Here is a 15,205-nt window from a genome sequence, read left to right as displayed (position 1 = left end):
CAGCTATGACTTGACAGCGCTCTCCACCACCACCACCCTGTATTAAACCACTGTTTTACCTAGCCCTATATTGCAGCTGTCCATGGTTTCAGGAAATGCCCAGCTACCAAAGATCCTTTAACTGAAGTGCCAGCCAAGGAGTGAAGAAGGCCTGCACAGTGCTACTCTTCCAATTAGGATTGCCAACTGATAGGTATAAATGATCCAGGAGTGCTCCTGTGCCTTTAAATACCTGTTCAGTCTGCAAACATCAGCAGGTGACAGCATCAGCCCTGCTCTTGGGAATTTCACATTCCGCAACTGCATGGCCAGACAATGGCAGGGAATTTTATTCCTTTGCAAACACCTGTTTCAAAGCTAATGACGGCAGTTAAAGAGCCAGAATTGTGCTGTGATTGCAATAACCTGTGTACTGTTTTATTACACTTGCCCTAGTGATGTAAGAGACACTGTGTATGACTGACCAAGCGAAAAGGGCCAACCTGGCTCTGCTCTCCATCCCTGCTGGACCTTCTGGCCTCTGTCCCAGACTCCTGAGCCAGTATGTCTGCTTTGTACTCTGTGTCGTTATGGTCGGCAAGCTTAGGACAGATGTCCGTTTCACTCCACGACCGAACCTCCCCGAAGCGAGAAAGAACCATTTCGCACAATCCATCGTTCTGGCTTCTCCCTCCGCCCTCCTACTCTTTCCATCACAGAAGGTATAAATCCCCCTGAACCCAAGTCAAGACATTTCTCAAGCAGCTCCTCTCCATCATTCTCGTTCTCACGCCCTTATCTGTTTCCCGAGACCATGCAGGTATTGCTCTTTTTCTGCATCTTCTGCGTATTGCTTGCTACGGGTAAGTTCACAGTCTCTCATTCATTGTCTGATCATACAATTGAAAGGGTCTAGCAGCGACTGACACTGTATTGCTGCCACCCCCACCGTCCATTTTTGCAGCCCATAGGGAGCTGTTGTAGAATAGTGGTTAAGTGGCTGGGTTGCGAACCAGCACTCTGATTCGAATCCCGCTACTGCCATGATCTGAGCAGGCGGCCCTGGGTCAGCCACTCATCTCAGCCCAGCTCCCTAGCTGTACTGTAAGATTAATAACAACGCTGATTTTGTTCACTGCTTGGAGAGGGGCACTAATCTGTCTAGAAGAGCGGTATATAAGCGCAGTATTATTATTACTATTATAAGTAACCAAGGCTGCCATCATCTGATGCCAGAGAAGATAACCCTCCTTGCTTCTTCTTGGACCTTGCACTCTTTAAAAATAGTCTGGCAAACTGCATGTGCCCTACAATTAATAATAATTTAATTCCATCAAGTTTCAACCCCTCATGGGATTTTCTAGGTAAGAGAGGGGCAGAGATCATTTGCCATTGCCCACCTTTGCATAGCAACCCAAATCTTCCTTCAGTGCCTCTCATCCAAGTACTAACCATGGCTGACTGCTTAGCTTCCAAGCTCAAGTTAGTCTGGGCTGTTCGGGCTGCTATCCACACCCTATAGTGCTTTTTGAGTTCTCTTGAGATTACTTCCTCTCATGAAAGTTTGGCCACCATTTTGGCTGCCATGGAAATAGGCCACGGGAATCCGTGTCCAAACATTCTGCTATAGCACAGTAGTTAAGTGGTTGGGCTGCAAATCAGCACTCTACTGGTTCGAATCCCACTGCAGTCATGAGCTCAGTAGGTGGCCTTGGGTCAGCCCCTCCTCTCAGCCCCAGCTCCCCAGCTGTATTGTGGGGAGAATAACAACACTAACTTGTTCACTGCTCTGGGTGAGGCAGTAATCTGTCTAGAAGAGCGGTATGTAAGTGCAGTTATTATTATTGTTATTAAAGAATTCTGTGAGAGTTCGCAAGCTAATATGTCCACTTAGCATGCCATTTTTTAAAGAGGAATTGGTGAGTGAGGGAATAAGAAGAAAATGTGTGAAAATAATCAGTTTAATGGGAAAAGGCCATTTCATTCCTGAAAATAACATGGGATGTTACATTAATGTCTTGACTTACATACTATCAAAGAATGGATATTAGTTCTTGTTCTAACAAATTCATTGAAAGCTGGGGATGTTTTGCTGTGTATAGAAGTGCAAATTTCACGTGAATGTGCTACCTTCATGTATGTCACATTAATAAAAATATTTTAATAGTTTCAAAAATGCATCTGACAAAGAGAGCTGTGGTTCTTGAAAGCTTAGGCTACAATAAAGTTGGTTAGTCTTAAAGGTGCTACTGGACTCTTTACTATTTTTCAAAAATAAAGAATCTCAGCTTCAAATTGCACAAGGGAGAATCAAAATGGAACTGCAGATTTTGGGCTGATGCGGCCAGGATGAGAAATTCAAAATCTAATAACATATACAGAAGAAAGTAAAAAGATTATTAGAGAAATAGATGTTATCTTCCTTGACACAGGACATTCCTTGCAGAAGGGAATTTTGAATACTGCTAAGGTTTGGGACAGCTGTCTTCCACCTACCTTATCCTTTCTGATCTTCCTAGCAGACTTCAGCCGGCAGCACTCAGAATGAGGGTTTGGCACAGATGATTTCAAACCTGCAGGGCTCCTGTATGCCAATAAGCCAAATAGATCTGTCCTTCATAGAAGAGCCACATTCACTCAATTGTCTTTTTTGTTGTTGCTAAAATCTTAAATGTTGCACCCATCTCAGCAAAGAGACACCCAATTTCCTTTTTGGTTGTCCGCTTGTTTACAAGCATACAAATCCTAGCCCTTTTCTGTACTTCCAGAAAACTGGAGGTGCTTGTGGGCCTGGGAAAAGCCCATAGAACAACAGAAAAACAAAACAAAAACGTGATGAGAAAAACCAAAACAAACGTGCTCCAGAGAGACAATCATACCTGTTACCAATAGATAAGAACCTCCAAATCTGCAAAGAAGGAAAGAAAGGACGTGGCAATTGGCTTCAACTTTTTACATTCTTCTTTTGTTTCTCCATTCCAGGAGTTTGCTTGCAATGTGAATACTGCAAAAGTGCCACGGCGTCCTGCACCGGTGTCCCACAGAAGTGTGCGCCACAGGAAAATGCCTGCATTATCCTGACCGTGGAAATCAGAAAAGGCGAGTGATTTTGGCATTTGTTTGGGAGGGGCTTCTTCCAGTAAAAGCTGCCCCAAACTTCCTGCTCTGGGCACTGATAATAACAGCCCCTCCAATAGTCAGGCAGGCTAGACGCACTTCCCTTTTGTTTTGTGAGACTGAAAGCTCAATCCTTTCCCAAAGGCCTTGGCTTCCCAATCTCTTGCTTCGTATTATTATAATGATTATTTATTTAATTTATAGCCTGCCGTCCCCACGAGTGGGCTCAGGGCAGGTTACAGCAGCAGATAAAATTACAATAAATAAAACAATAAGATCACAGACTCATTTATCACAAGCATAATTTCCAGCATCCTAGATGGGGCCTCCTTCCCCTATCTCTGCATATCATACATGTAAGAAAGGTTGGTGTGAGTTAATAAACTATAACTCTAACTCCTCATGTGTGTGTGTGGGGGGGGGCAGATGATCATATTCCCCCACACACACTGGTAAGAGACCAGCAGGGAGGCTGATTAGATGGATCCAGCACAGGCCTCAACCATATGCCTGGCGGAAGATCTCTATCTTACAGGCCCGCCAAAAAGATAAAAGATTTTGGCTGGCCTGAATGTCTTCCGACAGAGAGTTCCACCAGGTTGGGGCCAGGACAGAAAATGCCCTGGCCCTGGTTGAGGCCAGTCGAGCCTCCCCGGGGCCAGGGACCACCAGTAGGTGTTTACCTGCAGATCTAAGCGCTCTCCGGGGTACATAGGGGAACGGCGGTCCTTCAGGTATATTGGTCCCAGTCCATTTAGGGTTTTACAGGTCAAGACCAAAACCTTGAACCTGATCCGGAACTCCACGGGGAGCCAGCGTAGCTGCTGCAGGGCTGGAGTCACATGTGCCCTGAATGGAATTCCAGTCAGGACACGTGTATGTTGTTACACCACCCTGAGCCTGTCTGATGGGGAGGGCAGTCTAGAAGTGTAATAAAATAAATAAATCAATAAATGTGCAGCAGCATTCTGGACCCGCTGCAATTTCTGGAACAGACCCAAGGGAAGCCCTGCGTAGAGGAAGTTACAGTAGTCCAATCTGGAGGTGACCGTTGCCTGGATCGCTGTCGTTCGGTGGGGGGTACCCACATCCAAGTCATGAATTCCAGACTCAGTTTAGGTAAAATTATATTTATTACCTTTAGATAGTGTTGCAAAGCATAAAACGCTCATACACAGGCAACAGATGTGAAATAAAGAAACGTTTAACGTTGCTATCTAAAAGTCTGCCTAACTAAAAACTTACGAGCTTTCTGCCTTAAGCATCTCTGGTTGGCATCCATTTGTTGTTCATCGTACCCATCTGGAAGAATGTGTGGCCTCTCCACGCCTAGTTGGGGGTATCCCAAGGTGGAACAATAGAGAAAGCCTTTGTGGGGGAGGGTTGAACTGAGAAATCATCTTTTCTAGAACTCAGTTTATCATTTGGCACTCAGAAGCCAATTAGGGCCAAGCTGTTATTTAGCATTACAGCTGTGAGAAATCCCCCCAAGCAGAAAAAGCACAGGCAGAAATTTCGGGAGAGAACCCTTGAAATGCCGTATTGATATCTGAACAGGGAGTTAATCATCCAGAATTTGGGGGAAAACTTGAAGAGGTATGAAGCCAAACACGGCAAAATTTGCCCGTGCAAAAAAAGGCCAGTGCTGACCTGGATGGACCAATGGTTTGACACAATCCAAAGCAGCCTAATATATATGTGGCTGATTCCGCACATGTTGGATAATGCACTTTCAATGCACTTTATCAATCGTTTGAGGTGGATTATTTGTTCCACACATGAAAAAATCCATTCCAAATGATCTATAAAGAGGACTGGAATCAGTCCTCTTTATAGATCCAACATGTGCGGAATCAGCGTGTCACTCAGATGAGAGTTGCCCTCCTTTATTCTGCTCACATTCTGCTTTCTTCCAGGGAAGGAGGTGTCACTGGCCACCTATAAAGGCTGCACCAGGTCTATCTACTGCACTCCCTCGCCCATGAGCATCAGAATTCCTTCCTACCACAAGCGAAGAGCCAACAAGTGTTGCCGAAAAGATCTTTGCAACTCGGGAGCAGCGCCACGTAAGTAGGGGAGGGGCCATGGCGCAGTGGAAGAGCTCTCGCTTTGCATGCGGAAGGTCCCAGGTTCGATCCCCGGCATCTTTGGGGAGGTGATATGAAAGACCACAACCAGAAACTGGGGAGAGCTGTTGCCAGTCTGAGTAGATAGCACTGACGGATCGATGGCTTGATTCAGCATGAATCAGATCCATGTGTTCATGAATGTTCAAGTGCCTCCTCTCACTTTTTTCAAGCCCCTCAACCGAGTGCATGCATTAAGCTGCATCCAGACCTTGCTGGCTATTGCACTGTCCTTGAGCTAGAGCAACTATTCACCTCCTTAAAGGTCTCATCCACACAAGAAAGTCCGATTGTGAATTGATGGTTATTGCACATGATAATGCAATAGCCAATGGCGTGGGGATGCAGCTGGTGGGGCCATTTCTTTTGCCCCTTGGTGAGTCTTGGGGGAGGTTGCATTGGCATGGTGAACAGTGAGGCAGGCATTTCACAATTACAACAGCAGCTGTAATCTGGGAGCGCTTTGGAGAATTGTGAGAGTGGAAGGATGCCACATTGCAATGGCAGCAGTGACCATAGGGCAGCCATTGCTGTCTCCATGGAGGATATGGTCCACAAACTAGAATTCTGTATTTGGATGAGTCCCTGGGGTCAATTGTGGAAATTGCCTGAAGCTAGAATGGCCACACATCCCATATCACCTAAAGTAAAGTTCAAGGCTGATTTGGATAGCCCAGGTGAGCCTGATCTCATCAGATTGCAGAAGCTAAGCAGGGCTGGCTTGGTTAGTAATTGGATGGGAGGCCTCCAACAAAGACCAGGATTGCAGAGGCAGCCAATGGCAAACCTCCTCTGCTAGTCTCTTGCCTTGAAAACTCCAGCAGGGGTTGCCATAAGTCAGGTATGACTTGAGGGCACTCGCTACCTACCTAAAATTCAAGGAGTATGTGATAGTTCCTTATTGGTGAAACATCTTTGGAATTTTGCAGGAGCCAAATGAGGAATAACAGAAGTGTCCTTAGTTCAGATGAGGGATGGTCTTAATGATTCTGGGGCTCTGGGCAAAGGTACAGGATGTGACCCCAGAATCAATACAAACCCCTTTTCTTTCCACTGCTGGGGCATGATCAGTGGGTGGGAGCCACCACTACCACTCGAAGCCAGCTTTGTGAACCCCAGATGGAGCATGTCCTAGCAGTGGCACAAGCCTGCTCTTCTTCTTTTCTCCCCTCCTTCAGTGAGTAGGGCCACCTCCCAAGTGTGTGGCAGAGGGCAGTTGCCCGTGTTGTCCATTAGCTATAACTGCCCTGGTTCGGAATTGTGGTGAAACGGGGCCTCTCCCTTCTTTTTTCCCCTTAACTGGTAGACCCCGCTCTCCCTTGCCTATCCTAGCACCTGGAGGAGCCATCTCCCTTTCTTGTCTCCGGGTAGTTGCTGCCACCACTGTCCCTGTATGGGGTCCTGGTTAGGCAGGACAACCTCCTAACCTCCCTCCTCTGCTAGTGGGCCCAAGTGGTTGGGGGACTATGTGGAACAGAAGATCTTTCTTCCTTCATAAATTCCAAAAAATCATTGATTTAACTTCTAACTATACACAGGCAAATATACAGTGAACGGAAGGAGTAATATAACATAAAAAGAAACCCCTACTCTATCTCCCTCATGCCCTAATTAGATGTTGTGTAGGGCATGCCCAATTTTTTGATACCTGGGGTTACATTAAATCTACATCTCCCCTCAGAGCCATCTCTCCCTCAACTCCAGCCACCAACTGTCAACTTCCAACTCCCTTCCAGCAACTGACTTGCTCTCCCTCCAATCACATACTATTCCAGAACTGGCCCCTCCCCTCTTCAGCCCATAGAAAGTTAACTCCACAAACAGAATGGCGTTTCTCCACAGGGATCACAAAACTCTTTGGTAGGGTGGGGGATGGAGAAGGCTCTTCTTCTCGGTCTCTGTGCTCGTTTGCAGTGCCGCCACTACGGCTGAATCCAAATGGAATGCAATGTCCCGGATGCTTGTCAAAGGATCCCAAGTGCCCACCCACCGAGATCATAAACTGTCGTGGCTGGGAGGTCTTTTGTGTCTTCTACGAAGTGTGGGCTGATGAGGGTAAGCTCCCTAGACTGTGTTTGCACTGTAGCTTCATCTTGTGGGGAGGGTGCCAAGGAAAATGGGCAGTCATAGTTGTGAAAAGTTGGACCAAGATATAGTAGAGGTGCTGATTAAGTTCATACCTCACCCCGCCAATAAGCCCAAATTACGCCACATGGAGTCCTTGATTCTACTTCACTTATTTAGATATTTATATGCCGCTTTTTTCACCAATGGAACAAAGTGGTTTGCAACATTGTTCCCCTCCTCCATTTTATCTTCACAACAACTCTGTGAGACAGGTTAGGCTGAGAGAGAGCAACTGGCCCAATGTGAGTTTCGATGGCGGACTGAAGATTTGATTTATACTCCATTTTTCTCCTCAATGGGAACCTAAAGTAACTAGCCCAAGGTCATCCAACAAACTTCCATGGCAAAGCAGGGATTCGAACTCATGTCTCCCAGACTCTAGTCTGGCACTCTAACCCCTACACCTCATGCATTTTAGTATGTGAAATCAATTCTCTGCTTTTTTACGGCTGCGTGAGCTTATCGATTGCATTTTATTGACAGAACGAGAAGTGTAATCTTTGTCACATCTGTTTGATCCTTGATGGATGTACAAAGACAACCAATGAGAGAGAATGCTCCAGCCAGGCTCTTTATGTGTAAATTCACTCACTGGACTAGCAACTGAGTCTAACCTTTTCCTCCACCCCTGCAGGTGGCAGCATCTCCAGCTTTTCGAAGGGTGGCTGCGGAAATAAGGAAGCGTGTATGCACGAGCCCCGCATCATAGGGGTGCCCAGATTGTTTATGGAAACGATAAGGAAGACAGAATGCACTCATGCTCCCATGCTAATCAAGAAAGGTCACAAATAGCTAATCCTTCCGGGGGAAACTTTTGAGGCTGGGACTGTGACAAAACCAAAACTCCACTGAAGCATCTCTCCACTTTCCAGCATTCCAAAAGCTCAGACATTTTCCTTGGAGGCAATTCTCATGGTCTTGTCAGGGGAGATAAGTTGCTCCGTTTTCTTTTTAATGCAAAGTGAATAAAATCCTACCGAAAAATCATACTTCTGATGTTGTCTATGATCAAATTTCAAGTTGGCATTCTTTGCAAGATATAGCTATTTACAAGCCAGGAAGTTCATTTTCTACAACATTGCTGTCCTAATTTTATATTATTTATATTTATTATTTATGTTATTATCGGTCCTGTCTATTCTTACTCTTTCAAAACTGAGTGCATCCTCTCACTTTTTATTTTCTTCCTTTATTACCCCACTTTTCTCCAGTGTTTACAAGATTCGCCCTTTGTCCATTTTATCCTCACAACAACCTTACATCTCATTCCCTCCATACCCCCCCTCTCTCATGGCTTTCCCTTCCCCAACAATGTCTGCAACCTCTTCTCTGCAAACTAGTTTTTAAAAAAGCAAGCAGACAGCACTTCGATGAAATACTCATCTCTGTAGAAGCCCTCAATGCCCCTGGCTTGATTGTGTGGATTTTTTTGATTCATACTTTATTGCAAGGTTAAGAGTTAGATATATTGGGCATATCCAAGGTCTGCCTGAAATATTTAGGACACAGCCAGCAGCCCCCTTCTTCAATCATGCTAAATTGTTTGGATTTGTGTAGGTGTTTGCTTGCTATAGAAGGGTTCGTCAATAAGGCTTCTCACATCGTTGTGTTTATTTGTACCAACAACTCTCAGAAAAATGTGGGACAGGGTTGGTGAATCCCTGATTGAGGTGCTGGGGAGGGAAACTAACTTTGGTGAAGCCTACATCATGAGCAACTGGAATTAAATCAGAATCAAAAAGAATTCCAATGGTATATTAAAAATTTATAACATTTAGTTCAGCATAAGCTTTTGTGAGTTAGAGTTCACCTCATTGGATGCATGAGGTGTACATCTATCGGTACATCTAGTAGGAGCCCGTGACACAGAGTGGTAAGCTACAGTACTGCAGTCCAAGCTCTGTTAGTTCGATCCTGGCGGAAGCCAGGTTCAGGTAGCCCACTAAGGGTTGACTCAGCCTTCCATCCTTCCAAGGTTGGTAAAATGAGTTTCCTAGGGGTAAAGTGTAGGTGACTGAGGAAGGCAATGGCAAATCACCCCGTAAAAAGTCTGCTAAGAAAACGTCGTGATGCGACATCCCCCTATGGGTCAGTAATGACTGTGTTTGCACAGACCTTTTTACATCTATCAGACCAATTTAGAAAGGTCATAATGACTTAAACAACTATGCCTTGCTTGTGCTCTGTGTGAGAAGGGAGGAGCCAGCTCTGGGTGAACCCTGCAGAAGACAAGATTTGTACACATATTTATTTAATGGTGGTCAAACTGGACTTCTCAAGGCAGACGGAAAGATCTTGCTTTGGATTGGTCATCCTGAAAGGGGATAGTAATTTCCATTCAAACCACCAGATGGTATTAGAGTATTACGAAGAGTGTGAACATCAGAGGCCCTCCCAGAACCATCCATTGATCCTGATAAGGCGACGAACTCCATCTCAAAAGAAGCCCCAACGAGACAAGCAATGCAACATCTCTGGCTGCCCCCGACACCTCCCAGCCCAACCCACTCCAATGTTTCACCACCCCTCAAACATATCTCTTCCGTGCTTACTGACAGCCCCCTATTTACCAGCAACAACGGACCTTCTGTTAGCTTTGCCTTTAGCTAGCAGTTTACTATGCAAAAGGGGGGGACCTTTAACATATCTTCAACTGAGCAGACTTTCCCCAAATGAAGAGAGAGCAAGGATACAACACAGGCCTGGACATGAATTTCAGTAAGTTTTATTTAAATCATTTTGCATAGGTTACAGAAACTTTGAGAATCATGGTACAGCATGGTCTTAGCAATACAATAGCTTAATTAACAATGCAATAAGAATAAGGCATAGTGAATTATATTACCAATCCTGGAGATGTCCCAGAGATTCTCGTTGATGGAAAGAATGGGAGAGCGCTTTGCCAATCTGAAAGGGAAAGGAGAGAGATAGTAAGGAGGTATTCCTTACTTTCTCTCCTCCTAGCTTCTTAGACTCCATGGTTTTTCTGCTCATTTATATATGATTTTGGCCTACATCATCCCATTCAAACTTCACCAATGAGATTCCTCAGAGTCATTCCTGGCACTGGAAATCACCTAAAAATTGTAACATTTGCAGAATTTGCGTTGAGATCGTGACATCTGTAAAACGGTCAGGTCATTCTGATCCCTCAATATTTGCTATCATTACTCATATGAATAACATGTATCAGCAGAAATCCCCTAGATTTTAGCTTATTGCCACGTATCTATTCAAAGGTTCATTTAGACTCCATTTTGTTTGGTTCAGTATATCCTGAGTTCCTTATGATTAAGGCCTATGTGATTGATATATGCATAGTAATTGCTGAGTTATTTCATGTAGAGCTATAGTGAAATTGATTGAGCTGTGAATATATGGATATATGTATGCATGTATATGTGTTTCCAGCAAAACAATCATGTGGTTAGTGTCAACGTGATGTTATAGTCAAGGCAACGTTCCTAAATGACTTGGACTAGCATTTCTGAACGTACTGGACTGGCTCTGCAGATGGACTGTCATTGTTTCTTCTTGAAACCAGCAAAGGGTCTTAAAAGAATCTTTCTTGCTGTGGATTTTACTCATTTTCCTCTCTTTAATTGTGTTCTCATGATTGCTAGTGTGTGCACAGTGTTTTCCTTCTCCAGACATAAGAGTAGATGTGAAAGTTACTGTGGTTTAACGTCTTGAATCTTAAGAGTCAGAAAAAGGAAAAAAATCAGTTTGAAATCTGCGTTTGTCATCCGTCAGCCCCCCCCTTCTACTCTACTAGGTTTTGTGATATTTTTGACCGAATCTGGCCCTCTTCCCATTATTGATTTTCGTCTTAGTCCACATAAGCTAATGCAAACATCGGCAAAAGCAAACATCACTTGTTCTTCCCTGTTCAGAGAACATGTCATTTGGAATGTTTCCAGTGAGACATTAATATTCTGGTGCTTTCCATACTTAAAATGGAGTCCAGGATCAGAGAAATAGGCTGGCTTCACTGTACAGGAATACAACATCTCCCCCTCTTGATTGGGAATGTTAAGGAAGACGTAAGCTTCCAAATTCACAATCACACCACAAACAGACCAACCAGACTCGTCAGGCTGCGTTATCTAGGCTCAGGGTTCAAGACTGTAGTCTCCCGACAATGAGAACTCTAGCCCATGTCAAAATCCTTGAAGTTGAGATTGGATGCTGCAGATGTCAACTTGCTTCCCACTTGCTATTAGGCAAGATGATTGCAAGACATCCGCTCTTACCAGTGTGGAATCAACCACATGCTCATCCTTTAATATGATCTCTCATTTGTTAAGAATGCCCTTCTGCTCTGCGCAGAGAGCAAAACAGGTAAAACCCCTACATAAAATAATAACGTTAATAATAACATTCAATTTATATACCACCCTTAAGGCAACTTAATGTCCACTCAAAGTGGTTTACAAAGTATGTTACTATTATCCCCACAACAAAACACCCTGTGAGGTGGGTGGGGCTGAGAGAGCTCCAGAGAGCCGTGACTAGCCCAAGGTCACTCAGCTGGCTTCAAGCGGAGGAGTGGGGAATCAAACCCGGTTCTCCAGATTAGAGTCCCGCGCTCCTAACCACTACACCAAACTGGCTCACACAAATGGACACAACTCTGATATTAAAACCCACAATATTCAGAAACAGTGTTGGAGGGGTGTCACTCTTCCAGGCCACTCTGTTGCTGATCTAATTAAAACATAGAACATAGAAACGTAGAGCTGGAGGAATCCCAAGGGTCATCTAGTCCAACTCCCTGCACAACGCAAAAAATTCACAGCTATCTCCAGAAATAGCTGCTCTATGCCCAGAGAAAGGCAAAAAACCTTCAGGATTCCTTGCCAATATGGCCTGGAGGAAAATTTCTTCCTGACCCCGAAGTTGTAATCAGCAGGGCTTTTTTTCCTGCAAAAGAGGTGGTGGAACTCAGTGGGTTGCCCTCGGAGAAAAGGGTCACATGGCCCCGCCCCCTGATCTCCAGACAGAGGGGAGTTTAGATTGCCACTGAGCGGCGCGGAGGGCAATCTAAACTCCCCCCTGTCTGGAGATCAGGGGGCAGGGCCACCAGCCATGTGACCATTTCCAAGAGGTTCCAGAACTCCATTCCACTGCGTTCCTGCTGAAAAAAAGCCCTGGTAATCAGCATTACCCTGGGTGTGTAAGAAAGGGCCTCAAGAGCCCAGCACCGGATCATCCCTTCATGCCTTCCCTCTCCTGATCTGCATCCATTCATATTGAGTCCTAGAATCCACATTGCTCTCAGATGGCCATCTAGCCTTAAAAACCTCCAAGGAAGGAGAGCCCTCCCCCAGAGGAAGCCTGTTCCACTGAGGAGCTGCTCTAACTATCAGGAAGTTCTTCCTAATGTTTAGCTGAAATCTCTTTTGCTTTAATTTTAACCCATTGTTTCCAGTCCCACCCTCTGGGGCAACAGAAAACAACTCCGCTCCATCCTCTATGTGACAGCCCTTCAAATACTTGATGAGGACTATCATATCACCTCTCAGTCGCCTCCTCTCCAGGCTGAACATACCCATCTCCTTCAACCCTTCCTCACAGGACTTGGTCTCGAGACCCTTCACCATCTTTGTTGCCCTCCTACAAGACTAGTTAATCATCTCTGTATTTGCCTTGATTAGGTCTGAATTTGACATAGTTACACTTCGCCTTATAGTTCCCACATTTCATGGCCCCTTGTTAACTGCTATTATTGTTTTCGTACCTCTTGCATAAAACTTTGCAACCATAAAAGCCAAAATTCAAAAGAGAAAAAACTGCATTGTGCAGGGGGTTGGACTAGATGACCCTAGAAGTCCCTTCCAACCTTATGATTCTATAATTCTATGAACGAAGAGACAAAAGAATTGGAAGTCCATAAAGCACTTTGGATTCTGGCATTTCTACAGAGTTGAGATTAAAGATGGGCACAGAACAACAACAAAAAAGAACTAAGAGGTTCGTGGTTCGTGGGTTTCATGAACCATGAACCACGGAACTGGACCAGTTACAAACCAGTTCGTGGTTCATGGTTTGCGGGGTTTAAATGCCCCTTTCCAGCCTTAACAGTGGCAGAGAAAGGGGCATTTAACAGTTTAAAGGGCCGTTTCCTGCCTTGCAAGTGGCAGGTCTCTTTAAACTATCAGCTGGCAGGCAGCAGGGGGGGGGATCCCAAACCCCAGCCCCCCTACCTCCCATCCCCCAGCCGCAGCCCCACAGTTACCTTCCCCTGTGGCGCGGTGTCCTTCCTCTCCTCCTGGGAGGGGTAGGAAGGCCATTTTCAGCCTCTTCCACTGCCCTGCAGGCCCCCAGGGTGGCGGAAAAGGCCAAAAATGGCTGTCCCTCCCCTTCTGGGAGAAGAGGAAGGATGCCGCACCGCAGGGGAAGGTAAGTGTGGGGCTGGGGCTGGGTGGTGGGGGCTGGGGGGGGTAGGGGTGCTGGGATTTGGGCAGTTTAAAGGGACCTGCCGCGGCATGTCCCTTTAAACTATCAGCTGGCAGGCGGCAGGTAGGGATCCCCCCTGCTGCCTGCCAGGTGATAGTTTAAAGGAACCTGCCCTTGCAAGTCCCTTAAAGGGGCAGTTAAAATGGCCATTTAAACTGCCCCTGTAAATACAATCCAACGAACCAGTATACAGTTCGTGGAAGTTCCATGAAAAGGAGCTTCCACGAACCTTGGTTTGCGAACCCCGAACTGGCCTGGTTTGTGGGATTTTTTTAGTCATATTTCGGTTCGTGCCCATCTCTAGTTGAGATTCTTCCTGCAGTAGAACTGGGATTCTGGAACATTGCCTGGTTTCAAGTGTGTGCAAAATCTCATTCCAGTTTTGTTCTTAATGCACACAGAGTACCCCTCTTCCCTTATTGGCATATCTTGCAACTGTTGGGTGCGCTGGACTGCTACTTCTTTGGTCATAAAATATTCCTGAGTGTGTGCATGGACACACTCTCCCACTCACATTATAATTCCTTTTTTTGCTTTTATGTCAAGGCAAGAGATGTTCAGAGGTGTTTTGCCATTGCTTGCCTATAGGTAACAACAATCCTGGCTTTCCTTGATGGTCTGCTATCCAAATACTAAGCTATCCAGGTCAGCGTATATAAAATATTGTATAACAGGAAATCCCCATTGTTAAGGCAGAGAACACTATTGCCAAGTGCAAGGGAAATTCCCCAAACCACTGGACCTCATATTCTGCAGTTCCTTGTTCCGCGACCATCTGTTGACTGGCTGTAACATTGAATAATTGAACTTTTCACAGAAGAGAAACCAGTGAAAATAAGAAATTGAAGGTATGTTTGCCATTATGATTGCATACATGCCATACCTTCAATATCGATGCAATTTTTTTCCAGTTCTCCTCTTCAGGTCATTTACACACACCCCACACTGCCCTGAAATTTAGTTAAATTATACCTGTCTCTGGGTAAATATGATTCCCATGCATTTGATTTTCCTTATAAAAACTGCCAGATCTCCTAAAGTGTTTAGTACATGGACACATGGACCTAAGTTTCATTTTTGTATGCCTTTCTTCCACTATGCTGCTGCAGTCAGTGCCTCCGTAAGGTCTGTTGGTACACTCTGCTACTCACCAGTAATGCGGCATTTCCCAGCCTCAGCAACAGCCGCTTTGCTGGGGGGGCAGGATTTGCCTCTCTGGAAGAGGGAGAGGCGGATGGAGCTTTCCTGGGCATCCAGGTATGCTGGGGAGGCGGAGACGGAGACCTAATAAGGCCGCTCCACCTTGCACTGTAGATATGAGGGGAATAATTAGTTACAGGTGGGTCACATAGTCATGCCCCAGGCAGGTGAGATGTAGGGAGAAAAGCACTGGGGAC

General features: G+C 45.4%; 1 protein-coding gene across 1 annotated transcript; it reads left to right on the top strand.

Moving 5' to 3' along the window:
* The first annotated feature begins 793 nt into the window (after positions 1 to 793).
* On the top strand, positions 794 to 8,141 carry LOC129342979 (phospholipase A2 inhibitor and Ly6/PLAUR domain-containing protein-like). Its single transcript, XM_054998936.1, has 5 exons — positions 794 to 842; positions 2,962 to 3,078; positions 5,013 to 5,162; positions 7,137 to 7,277; positions 7,984 to 8,141. Exons 1-5 carry the CDS (start codon positions 794 to 796, stop codon positions 8,139 to 8,141), a joined length of 615 nt encoding a protein of 204 aa, XP_054854911.1.
* Positions 8,142 to 15,205: the final 7,064 nt, after the last annotated feature.

The sequence above is a fragment of the Eublepharis macularius genome, chromosome 15 (genome assembly GCF_028583425.1).
Source record: "Eublepharis macularius isolate TG4126 chromosome 15, MPM_Emac_v1.0, whole genome shotgun sequence".
NCBI lineage: Eukaryota > Metazoa > Chordata > Lepidosauria > Squamata > Eublepharidae > Eublepharis > Eublepharis macularius.
The sequence above is the reverse complement of the archived record's forward strand: the minus strand, read 5'-3'. Positions and strand labels throughout refer to the sequence as shown.